The sequence below is a fragment of the Pholis gunnellus genome, assembly GCF_910591455.1.
Source record: "Pholis gunnellus genome assembly, chromosome: 8".
NCBI lineage: Eukaryota > Metazoa > Chordata > Actinopteri > Perciformes > Pholidae > Pholis > Pholis gunnellus.
Genome location: NC_136534.1, coordinates 13,149,895 through 13,162,791, shown reverse-complemented (window position 1 = coordinate 13,162,791; position 12,897 = coordinate 13,149,895). Strand labels below are relative to the sequence as shown.

At 42.0% G+C, this 12,897-nt stretch overlaps 1 protein-coding gene across 2 annotated transcripts in view; it reads left to right on the top strand.

Moving 5' to 3' along the window:
* The window catches only part of ptprub (protein tyrosine phosphatase receptor type Ub), a gene marked incomplete at its 5' end in the record, with an annotated part of 143,725 nt that extends 137,965 nt beyond the window's left edge, over positions 1 to 5,760 (top strand). For both annotated transcript variants that reach the window (XM_079164198.1, XM_079164199.1), the window contains 3 exons: positions 901 to 1,058; positions 2,939 to 3,074; positions 3,187 to 5,760. In XM_079164198.1, coding sequence (XP_079020324.1) covers positions 901 to 1,058; positions 2,939 to 3,074; positions 3,187 to 3,249 — 357 coding nt within the window. In that variant the 3' untranslated portion in view covers positions 3,250 to 5,760. The remainder of the gene's footprint in view (positions 1 to 900; positions 1,059 to 2,938; positions 3,075 to 3,186) is intronic.
* Between the last annotated feature and the right edge of the window lie 7,137 nt (positions 5,761 to 12,897).

The window sequence follows — 12,897 nt, the reverse complement described above, 5'->3', positions numbered from 1 at the left end:
TGTGTGTGTGTGTGTGTGTGTGTGTGTATGTGTATGTATGCAGGTATGGTTTAAGCCTGCAAATTTGCATAAGCTCATGCATACTGTTCAGGATCACTGTCAACCAATTATTGAAGAAATCTGTATGCAAGGCGTTTCCTCGCTGCTATTAGAAGCAGCGCGACTTGCCTTTCCCAGAACTTCCTTTCTTGATTGGCGTCCTCCCCTCCTCTCTCGACTGCCCTTGTCATTCCCCTCTACCCATGGCACCTTTCTTCTACTCCGTGCACAACACTGTCAAGGAGAGGGCAACGTAACACAGCATGGTAGAAATCAAATCACACAGAAATAACACACACCTCTCCCTCTCACTGCCCCTCTCTCAGTGCTTTAGTGAGTATTCCTCGTTTGCGTGACAATGATATACAAGGGGAGGGAGTAAAAGTCGACCAAAGTGCGATGTAAGCATATGTATGTGTGGGTATGAGAGTAGTACCAAAAAAAAGTACATAGTGGAAATCCCACATCTGCTAAGGCAATTCCTCCATGCATCATTGGTGTCTTTGCCAGCCCAATTTGCATGACTTACAGTTCTCCGCTGGTACTTAAGTATTAGGTGAGATTGTATAGGACAAGGTTATGAACACACAGGGACCTCTCTCGAACACAGCGCGGGCCCCGCTTACACCTGCAGACCCATATATCTCAAAGTCAGTCTGCTGAGTGAGCACAGCTGAGAGTGCCAGCACGCAGCCTGGGGAGAACTCAAACACGGGTGTTAACTGGCACACGGAGAAACACTGGAACAACCAGAAAATGTAATACAACACAAACAAGATAGAGAGCACACATGCGCGCACAGCCACACAGTACGACCACACTCAGATTCCATGTGTTTAATTTCTCCTGTTCCATCCCAAGCTCCAAGAGGGCCAGCTGGTGGTGTGTCAGTTCCAGTTCCTGCGCTGGTCGGCGTATCGAGATGTTCCAGACTCTAAGAAGGCTTTCCTCAACCTGCTGGCTCAAGTGCACAAGTGGCAGAGGGAGTGTGGAGAAGGACGCACTGTTGTCCACTGCCTGTGAGTAATCTGTTAGTGACACGCATCATGCGCTGTAAACTAAAAGAGAGAAAAGGGAGACGAGGCAGAAATGTGTTCAGTCTTTCTCTGAAAAGGTCTCAGACATGGAATTACTGCTGGAGAAGAGTGACATTTAAAAGTGCAGAAATGTTAAAACGTGGTAAATCATGACCAGATCTGTTTGATGAGACAGTGGCTGTCTCGTGTCTTGTCTCTTTGGCTCTGTGTGGTTTCGGTGCAATGAGACGAAGTGCTATATTCTTCCATGGCTGTACTTTCATAATGTAGAAAATCAAATTGTGTTGTAATGTAGTGTGCCGTGGTGTAGTGCAGTGTGCCCCTCTGTTGTCCTATACGGCCCCGGAGCGCACACCCGCTGATGAATATGAATGGGCCGTCCAGCTCATTGCCAACCCGTCACACGTTCATCCCCACCGCCCCCATCCAAAAGCACATCACTCAGCGCTGTCACACAGTGTTACCCACGACAACCAGGAAAGAGATTATGGAGATCAAATCAATTATGGCTTAATACAGAATGCGATGGTTCTCACTACAGTAAATTCAGAACTGCCAAAGGACTGACGACGATTGATTACCTTAATATTGCCTGTGTACGCTGCAGAGGATTCCATGCACACCTTCTCTGGATTTGTCTCCGGAGAGAGGAAGTGGATTGTCCTCCACTAGTTTATTGATATTGCCTTTCATTTATGATGACCAAGGCAATATTTCCGAGGAAATGCCACACTGATGTTATTTCTCAATTTTTTTGCTTTGTACAGATTTTCTCGTGTCGCTATTTTTGTATCAAGCTATTGTGTGCGTTTGCTTTATGAACTGTATCAAATGTTTCATGAGGTAGCATGAACACAAAAACACGGTTATCAGATTACACATACTCTGCCATGCTTATACTGCGTTATTGTCTTCCAGAATCCACTTTAACATGTGAGGAGGCGGCGACTGGAGACTGAGATATATTTGTATTGAAATTTGCTGTACATATGCAATACATATACTCTGCTCTTCATGCAATATGATAGGGTCATGATTGCATCATACTGACAGTCGAGGTCTGAACCCACACTCAACAAATCACAATTAAAAAACATTTAAGAAGACATGCTAGCGGCTCTGTAGAGTGTGGATACCAGGGTCCAGGCAGATATTTACAAATGATGCTCAGGTTCGGGTTGCAACCAGCTTACTTGACATGGTGCTTCAAGTCCTTTTGTGTTAAAATGTCTGTGTCAGGCTACTTACATAGACTACTTATTGTTCAGTGCCGGAGTTTTGTTATCTACCTCACTATAAATAATGACTAACCATTATAGCAACAATTGCGTGACAGGATTACATAAACTCAGTGCTTCAGTTTACATTGACTGCGTCGGTCTCTGGTCGGACATTAAAATGAGAATGCCTGTCATGTTCGGGTCACTTCTCTCTGGACTCTGGTCTGGTTCGGACAGAAATATGCGCACCGCACTCTACGGCTCTGTCAGGCTGTTTTTAGGCTACGTGGTGCTTTAAGCTAAATGCTAACATCAGCCTGCTAACATGCTCATAAGGGCAAAGCTAACATTCTGATCAGGGATCTTTACAATTCACTCTGAGTTGTTGACAGTTAATAGTCAAGACATTTTATACAAAATAAAAAAAAACAGCAATATCAACCACACGGTGGCACTAGCAGAATTGTCAAGGGGCCACCAAAGTCAGGAGGCTTTGTTTAATTAATGTCCACCGTGGTGGACCGAACAGTCGACATTGCCATCCCAGCGCATGGCTAAAATACAGCGTTAAGGGATGAAAAACATCTATCTAAGATGTTTTAAAAAACAAAAACAAAAAAAAACACTTCTCCCCCTCTGCAGTAACGGCGGTGGTCGCAGTGGGACCCTCTGTGCCTGCAACATTCTCCTTGAGATGATCCAGTACCAGAACATGGTGGACATCTTCTACGCTGTCAAAACTCTACGCAACTGCAAACCCAACATGGTTGAGTCCTTGGTAAGAGAGTCCGCAAATAAATACAAATGTGCGTTTTCAAGTGGCATGATTATGTCTATGATTGTTCATGCGTTTTCATTTTTTAATTGAAGAATATTGTATTTTTCCTCAGGACCAGTATCGGTTCTGCTATGACCTTGTCCTGGAGTACTTGGACTGCTTTGAAGGTAGATAGCAACCAAATGTTTACCACAGCGGCAGTATCCCATCTGCTGGAGATTAGATTTAAGGCCACCCAGTGACCCCTCTACTTTAATGTTTGGACCTATGGACTTGGCTTTGAAAGGACTTGAAAGAAAGGAGAGGAGAAAAAAAAAAACTTGGTCATGGTTCTAACTTTTAACCTTTAATGTACAGCTGTGATTTCCTCCTTATTGGTGATGTTTATCTCTTTTGATATTTTTTGTGCTTTTCTTGGTCCTCTTTGCCTCCGGACTAAAGCTCTTTTGTGCTAAGGGTTTCTGTAGCAGCAAAACAATATTTGGAGCTACAAAATGGACCTGTTTATTCTGAAGGAAGGTCACCACTGCTGTGTTTCATCGTTTCATTCAAACAACAAGGAGGCTGGATGAAATTCCAGAGTTAAAACAGAGTTATCTAAACCTGGAAGCATTTTCTTGTCTCTCAAGAGCTACATACAACAACAGTCCACTGTGGTTGTGGCATGATTTCTCTACCATACCATAAACTGCCTTATTCTCTGATGATAGGACGGATTTATTTAAATCACTGAATAAATCAGGAAGGTTGTGTATAAACAGCAACAAGAGATTTGCAGCATTAGGATAGACCAGCCCAGTCCTCAACAGTATTGATGCAGAAACTGTACAGTAGTGCAATGTGTTGTATTTTGCCATAATGTTTGTGCTGGATTACCATGTGTGCTATAGGTGGACATTTACAAGGACCACAGCACTGGGCCTGGTGCCACCACTGAAGATTCCTGTCTCATTACTGTCACAGTGCCAATCCCATTGACTGACTTAAATCCTCTATTTACTTTACTCTATCATCTTGATATATATGCCTACAAACATACAGTATGTACTGCATCAGCTAATGTCCATGCTCCAAAGTGATTGTTTGTATTTTATACCCAGCAGGAAAGAAAAAGAAGTGAGGGAAACTGTTCAAAATGTACTGACATGCCATAGTGGTGGTGTGAAAAATGATGTTCCATTAATGCCGTGGTGAAGTGTCTCAACCAGTACTGCGTTACAGGTTTGAGTCTGTAACTCCTTTTACTCCTTTTGTTGTCTGAGGCATTTGGTTGTACTGTAAACTGTCTCAGCAAGCTAAACCAGTTTGAATTTTGTCATAACCCTTTCAGTAGGGGGTTCATTCAACTATTTTGACATGAATATTAGTTGTTGTTCCTAGTGGTGTAAAATAAAAATAAAAAAATATATATAAATAAAAAGGGGCATTAACATTGTGCAGGGGGATAAATGCTACTTTGTGTCAACGCTGGTGATTGGTGTTTTCACAATGGTGGTTATTCGTATATTAAAATAAAAAATTGTGTTTTTAAAAGGACGACTAGTAAGATACAGTTGCCCAAAGACCCTGCTGTTTAGCTATCACTGACCTGATGGACAAAGAAAATACACTGTGCGTTACCAGCCAATGCCTGGAGACCACTGGAACTGTTAATGCCTGAATCAATTGAAGAAACTCATGCAGGTTGGCATGTGTGATACACGTAATGATCAGCCTCTAAAAATGTCCCAGAAAATAGAAGCAAGAAAATACCTATTCTAGAGTCAATTATTGCCCTTCAAAATATATTACGCTCCACCATATCTCCTGAAACTCCTTAAAGTGCAGGTTTTCAAGGAGGACGGTAAAGGAATCACTCCAGGACCTGCTCCTATAAACAAGGAGAGATGCCTTGAAGCCCACAGAAACTGAGAAATGGCAGCTAGGCGAACTCTGCTGCTAGTTTGTTGCACACAGTCTGGTTCAGGTGGGAGCTCCAGAATATGTGATGAATCCACAACAACATCACAAGGCTCCCACAGGTTCACTGATAGAGCAGCTTGTTTTTGATGAGGATGAAGAATAGCGTAGTCGGTGATCCGACCTACCACTGGAGGAAGTGCCTGGACACTTTTTCTTGCAGGTGAAAGGAACGTGTACATACAGATGTATATTATGTTATGTGAATACTATGTGAATAATATACTATATGTTTGCCGAGAGTAAAGACGTGCAGTAAGTAACCACTACATAGCCAGGAAGGTGAATGTGCTGTAAATGACTATTTTGTGAGTGTTTTGCCAGGACTTTAAACAGCCGAGTATGAGCTGAGTCTCCCTGAGCGTTCATCCCAGAGCTCTGAGTAAAACAGGTCTGTCAAAGCATGTATGAATCCATTGTGTGCTTTGTATTTAATTTAGTTAATTTCAGAATATCCCGGTCCACCTCGTTTATTTCAACCGCTGTGTTTTCCAGCAGCCACGACTGTGTGAGCACATTGTACTTTTGCCATTCCAAAGCTTTTTATTATGACTCTGAGCGGCAGCGACTGCCCTGAGGGTACCATTAATTTCAATTATTTGTTTCTGTATGAACCGATAGCACATGACATGCCCGTTGTATTTGTGGGGACACGGTGTGTATTTAACGAGAGGGATGGAGGAGACGGATGTATTTAGAGGTCGGGAGAAGGGTTTGTTCTGAACAATATCAGCGGTCTACAATAAACGAACAAGGGGAAAAAAAGAGATGTGTGGTTGTCAACTTATCATTGGATATTCTGTCAAAAAGCTAAAATAGTCTGTGTGGTTTTATGATTGGTTTGTCAGCAGAAGCAGATAACTGAAAGCTGGACGTGGACTTCCTGTCTCCAAGCCTCTGACCCTCCTGCGGTTTCTCATACGGATGTGGTCTCTTAGCAGTTCCCTTCGCCTTGAACCAGATCGACTATTTGATCTCTGCCCTCTTTTTTTTATCTCTCACCTCTTTTCTTTCCTTTTTTCCCTTTTCACCAACTGTCAGCCTCTCACTGCCCCCATCCTCAACTCCTCTTTCATTACTTTCAGTTCTCCCTCTCATCCTTCTCCATCTTTCTCGCTTTGCTGCTCTGCCCAGAGTAAGGTGACTCCAGACCACAGACTTCCTCCCTCACCCTCGGCTATGTTGAATAATGCAGCAGTCCTGCAAACTGATCCAGTGTTTAGCAGAGGGACAAGTCAGATTAATTAGAGGACAAGACCCTCTTCTGTTGGGTTAGGCAGTAGGCTAAGGATTCGCCAGTAGATTGTTTGGAAATTGATCAACCTTGATAACAAGCTTTTGAGTGTGGTAAAGGAGTGTGTTGATAAATGCAACTGTTCTTTAGATGAGATTTTTCATTTGTCATGGCATTGAGAAAGAGCAAAAATGCATTATTGATAACATGACATAGATAAGGAGCTTTTTCATGGAGGCAGGCCATTTACACTATCCTATTTTAATCCACGAGATTTTCTCAATTTACTTTGTTACCTGCAGAAAAGGTTCCATCACCCTTTACTACTCAAATTTCACCGGTGGTTTAAATTAATCGGTAATTGCAATCTTATCATTTAATTCTGATGGTGTAATGACTGACATGTGCAAGGTAACTTATCACAGAGCCAAGATCCAACTAGGTTTTCTCTTTTCTCTCTGGACTTTCTGTCTTATATTCCTCTACTGACAGGCTCGATGGATGTCAGCCTCACAGTCTCCCTGATGAGTCTCGCACTAGATACACTCTCATGGTGTTTCTGTGAAACGACAGTGAGGGCCGACAGTTCAGCTGATGGAAGAAAGGACGGCGAGCTATGGCTGCATGCCCTAAAACAGTGGTTTCAAGCCTTTTTTTCAATCATTTACATTTAGCTAATTATTTCAACAGTTTGTCCATTATTTTCCAACCATTTATCCACTACATCTAACTTACTATTTCAACCTTTTATCCATTTATTTAAGATTACTATTCAGACCATTTATCCATTACTATTAGGTAACTATTTTAACCATTAGTCATTCATTACGTTAAGACTTTGACCAGTTATGCATTGCTTTTAATGTTTCAACCAATTGCCAATTACTTTTAGCTAACTATTTCTGTTTATCCATTAATTAACGGTAATTATTCTTGATAATTTCCGTTATTTGTAGCTGGTTATTTCAAATGTTATTTCCTCTCTTAGCTAACCCGTTAAACCATTTATCAACTACTTTTAGCTAACTCTCTGCTAGCTATCCAACAAGATTCCATGCACTTGCAATAAAATGATCTACGGTGTTTGAACATAGTTGGTGGAAGGTGTGTATTTGGATGGATATTTTCTCCCAAAATGAAAGCATTTTTAATTAATCATATTCCACAATCTTTGCATCTACCCCTTAGCAATTGAAGCAGTACCTGCTGGGATACAAATACCTCAGGTTGGCTCACTTGTTTCCAAATAGCTACAGAGATATGATACATGCTGTAAATCTCCGAGAGGGTTTTAGCATTGGCCGAATGTTATGTTTCAAAGCGCAGCAGTGTATCTTAATTTTTAGCTTTCATGTCAAATGCTAGATGCAGATAAAACCCAATATTCTTTAAATCAAAAGACGATGTGACTTAGGCAATTTTACAAGCTTTTCAAGATGGAGGCTGTGTCAAGAAGAACGAAAATCTACCTAGCCACTAAAGTTATTTCCATGATTCAGGTCTCGTCCCCTATTGGTAAGTGATGAGGTTTACTATAATATAGGCTAGGCTATAAATATTGCATAGTTATTTAGTCTTTTTGTTCAGTCTTTTTAGTCAGTGAAAATCTCACTTGAACATAATATTAGTAATCATAACATCATTTGACTGGTATTATAGTGCCTGTATGCATGCAGTGTCTAGAGGCAGCTTGTGCACCCCTAGGTGTGCATGCACACCACTTTGGGAATCCCTGATGTAGCTTAATACAAGTGACCACAAGGCAATGAATGTTTTTCAGAATGATCACACATTTGTGACCGTACATCTCAAAGGGTTGAAATGTTTTTCCTTTTTGGTAGGAGATGCACTTGACAATTCTGACACCGATCAGGCCTCAGCCACTGAAAATGACAGTGAGACTGTCGTTGAAGAGATGAAGCAGCATGTACCAGGCCAAGACTCTGTTTCAGATGGAGCAGACAATACCTTAAACACTCCCATTGGTGTTGTTAAAGATGCCAAGCAGACACATCTACACCATGAAGAGGACATATCTGATGATGATGATGTCATCGGCGATCCAGACTTTACCCCATCCTGTGATGAGTCCTCTGCCTCTGAAAATGAAGACAGCCTAACCATGGTGGCAACAACTCCAGAACAGCAGGATGAGGATGTTGATTTCAACAATACGGTCAAAAGGAAAAGAAAAAAACGCCTTAGTCCGGGAACATGCAAGCAAAATGAATCCAAGGAGAAACGTCTCAAAGGAATGTCGTACAAGAGCAAAGGTGGCAAAGAAATAAGTGCAGAGGCTATGGGTCCTCCCTGCCACTCGAAGTTATGTCAAGACTGCCAAGTCATTACAGAAGAGCAGCGGCAGTGGATATTTCTGAAGATTTGGGCAACGAACACCTGGGATGAACGTCGGTTATACGTCACCACTTTGGTCACAAAGGTTAACATAAAGCAAAAGAAAGTTGCTGAGGGATCCCGACGCAATTCATCATTGTCCTACCAACTGAAGCTTCAAGATGGAACGAGTCTCGAAGTGTGCAAGGCACTTTTTTCCTCTACACTGAAAGAACCATTACACACTGGCTGAACAAAGACATCATCGACCATGACGAACAAGCGGGAGCGCCGCCGTCTAAATCTGGACCTAAGAATGGCAAGCATGCAAAGCGTGAAACTTGAAGCTTGTCAAGGAATTCCTTAAGGACTGGTTGAGGGACCTGCCCACTGTTGATACTGCAGAAGGACAGAGACCTACAAAGACAAGAACTTCCTTCACCCAGGCACAACCATCTCCCAACTACATTGGGAATATCAACAGGCAGCTGCAACTGCTGGAGTGAGGGTTGGAATACGATATTTCACAGATGTGTTCCATGAAGAGAACTAATCTGTATTCATTCCGCGAAAAGATCAGTGTGATGTTTGTGTTTCATTCAAGCATAGGAATATCAGTAAGGCTGAATATGATGCACATGGCACCCAGAAAGATGAAGCGAGGCAAGATAAATCCTGTGACAAGGATTCTGCGAATAATGAGAAGTCTGTTTGGACAATGGACTTGCAAGCTGTGTCCAAAAACCCAAGCCAGCAGCCTGTATTACCAAACGAAACTGCAGGTCCATAAATTGACCCTCTTCGACTTGAGATCAAAGGTAGGGTACAGCTACATTTGGGACGAATCGGAGGGCGACCTGAATAGCGAGGTATTTGCACACCTTCAATATCGCCAATTTGAAGGTGTGATCAAAGACCATCCAGAACTCAAGGAGATCATAGTGTGGAGCGACGGTTGCGGTTATCAGAACCGCAATGCATGTGTGGCGAATACATTCCCTGAGCTTGCAAGGAAATATGGGGTACGAATAACAAAGAAATACCTTGTTGCAGGGCACACACCAATGGAGTGTGACAGCATGCATAGTAATATTGAACGCAAAATAGTTACGGATATCTTCACCCTGAGAGACTACGTCATCATACTCCAGACTGCAAGAATCAGGCCATCCCCTTACCATGTGAAGGTGCTCAAGCATAATGAGTTCCTGAAACTGAATGGATCTTAGTTCATTAGCATCAGACCAGGCAAAAAAGCTGGAGAACCGACTGTGCATCACTTGCGGGCTCTTCAGTTTAGCAGTGAAGGCAAGGTCCATTTCAAGCTGTCCTTCACGGAGGACTCTATGTAGGAAGCACTGCCACAGAGGGTAGAGGTGCCAAATGAGCCGATAGCATGGATACGAATGTTTCCATGTGCTCAGTCAATCACGGAGAGAAGGTTCCAGGACCTCCAGACAATGAAACACGTCATGCCCGTCGAGTGTCATCACTTCTTTGACAATTTGCCACATTAATAGGCATCAGTCAAGAACCCAGAAAAGAAGAGCTGGAGGTAGAAGTGAGGAGATGCACATGCCTCCTCAGCATTATGTTTAGTTAGTTTGTTAGTTATGCTTTATTGTTGACAGAGTTGAAGGTTTAAAATTGTTTAAGTCACAAAAGCATGTTAAAAAATATGTCATTTATTCCTCCACCGTTACATAATTGACAGACATTGTTATTAGTATATCAATAGTCATCTATTGTCATAACCTTTTTGAGTGAAATTATTAATAAATATCATATATTTAATATTTGGTTAAGTTTGTTTGTGTTTTCTGAAAAACCTGAAAAAATGACTTGGGCCATTATTGTAGGAAGGTGACGATGTGATTTCTTAGAAGCAATACAAATTTTGTAAATAGACTGATATTCTCTGAGGAGAAAGTCTGTGTATTTTTTATATAAAATGCACAAGATGAAATGTGAACACATACACACACATTAGCTTGTCTTACCGTCCTGGTGGTACTCAATGAGACAGGTGGCTCCAGCTTTGTGCTCAGCAGAGCGAGGACAGACTGGAGCTGGCCAGATGGCTCTGTCCACCATGCTTCCTCACTGGTTCCCTTTCCACAGTCGGTCTGACTGGAGCCCTTATCGCAGCAGTGTGCTCTCAGTTCAGTGAAAGTCATGGTTCACATGAACGTTTGGGTAACGGGTGCTCCTGATGGTTCCATCCCGGATCATTCAGGCAAACAAGAAGCTCGACACAGATAACCAGAATCAGAGGAAACCCGAGTGACTCAACCGTCCATTTCCTCTTTATCATTCTCACCTTTTGCTGTTACAAAACGCTCCAGTAGTTTGCCTCCACCACGGACACCAGCCACCTTTAACTTTGGATGCTTTGACCTGTATCATTTAGTGGCCTTGAATTCAACAGCTGAATTAAGCCAGTGGAGGGAAACAAAAAGGCCACAGTAAAATAAAACAGGGCAGATTGGTGCTGTGAAATCCGGGGAAAGCAAAGAATAAAGTTTGCAGTTTTAGTGTTAAAATATCAAGGTTTTGCAGAGAAAATTGGTCTCAACCACCCCCATCTTGATAACATTACAATCTCAGGTGAAACAGAGGCTGAAGTTATTTTGCCCCAAGGATAATCTGTTGTTGTTAGGAGGCTACACATATAGAGATGTTGAGCCTTGAGGGTTCTGGGGAGAAGCTTGTAAATGATCTCATGTCAACATGAACCATTTCTGGGTTGTGGCAATAAAGCATCTCCAAGCTGCCATCAATTTGAGAGATGGGCGTATCGAAAGGTCAGGCCTTTGAGGGACTGGCTTAGCAACTGGATTTATTCTTCGGTTTATTTAGAGCAGAAAAATGAGGCTGCAAGCGACGACTAAGATCAATCATACTTCATTGTGATCATTGACAACACTTCAACGAGAACAGAAGTCTTTTTGATTTCCTTTAAAGGGTAGTGAACAAACACTGGGGATATACTCTAATAGTCAAAGTGAATCTTTCCCCTTTATTGCTTTAAAAATAATAATGTTCTCTATTATTTAGGCTCATGGTAACTACTGCATGTATTTTACCGGCATCTAAAGAAATAGTAAATAATCTGAATTGTAGACCTTTCGAGAGCACTTATGTCAGAGACAGTGGATCATTTCATGTCCAGTTGAGTCTGTTGAGTGTTGACTTGTGTTTGTGGCAACTGATTACAGAAGTTGTGTTTGTGTTATTAAACCATTAATTCAAAGACAGGACTTCAATCTAAACCTGCTATCAACTTTCAAGGCACATAAAAACAACAAAGCGAATACTTCCCGTCCTGACAGTGTTTATATTCCAGGTATTTTACTGTGTAAGTCTCTGCTTCATCCAACTCTCTTGTCCCTCGTCCCTGCCGTCTTTATCTCTCTCGTTCTGTTCCCTTTTCTCCTCGAGCATTTGTTGAAATAGATGCAGCCACGGGAGGACAGTTGTGCAACTGATAGTACTACATTAACCTCGGGGAGAACAACAGCCATCCTCTACTCCCTCATCTCTCTCCTAGACCAGACACCTCCGAGTGTAGGATGCTGTAACCCCAGTCCTCCCCCTGACATCCCTGGAGCCCTGTGTCCTCAGGTTCATGCATCCCTGTAGCTGAAAGCTATCTTCCTTCTGCCATGGCTGAGTAATTTTCCGCTAGTTGAGAAAAAACTTTTTTGCAACTTCAATGAAAATTTGGCATACAACACTACTCCTTCTCAACACTTTGTCTTTCACACTTTTGGTGTAATTTACAATGTCCTCATCTCATTTAGCCCCTCGAGAGATTAGTCACTCTTAATGTGCCTGCAATCATTCTCTTTTGTTGTATTGAGGACATACTGTATTTGATTTGCATTGCGCCTAGCTCCTTTCTAAGATGACAAACCGATGCAATCCAAGCAAACACTAAACAAAATTATGTGACTCTAAAGCAATTTTGTTTGTATTGTTTTTCAAGTTGGTCAATAATTAAATAATAAAGTGCACAGTCTGTGCCATAAAAGAAAACACTATAAAATGAATGCTTCCATACTGTGATTGGATTACATGAGTACCCTTAAAATGTTTTGTATGTGAAAGGGGTTGCTTGTAATAACAAACCCACATTATCCCCCTTCCTGCAATTCCCTTCAGCTCTACTGAACGTTTGAGCGTCTTTTGGGCTTTGTTATTCTGGCCTGTAACTGTGCTGTTTTGTTTCAGTCTCGATGCTTTCATCAACCTCGATTCCAGCGGCACGCAGCTTTTTTGGGGTTAAAAAGGGAA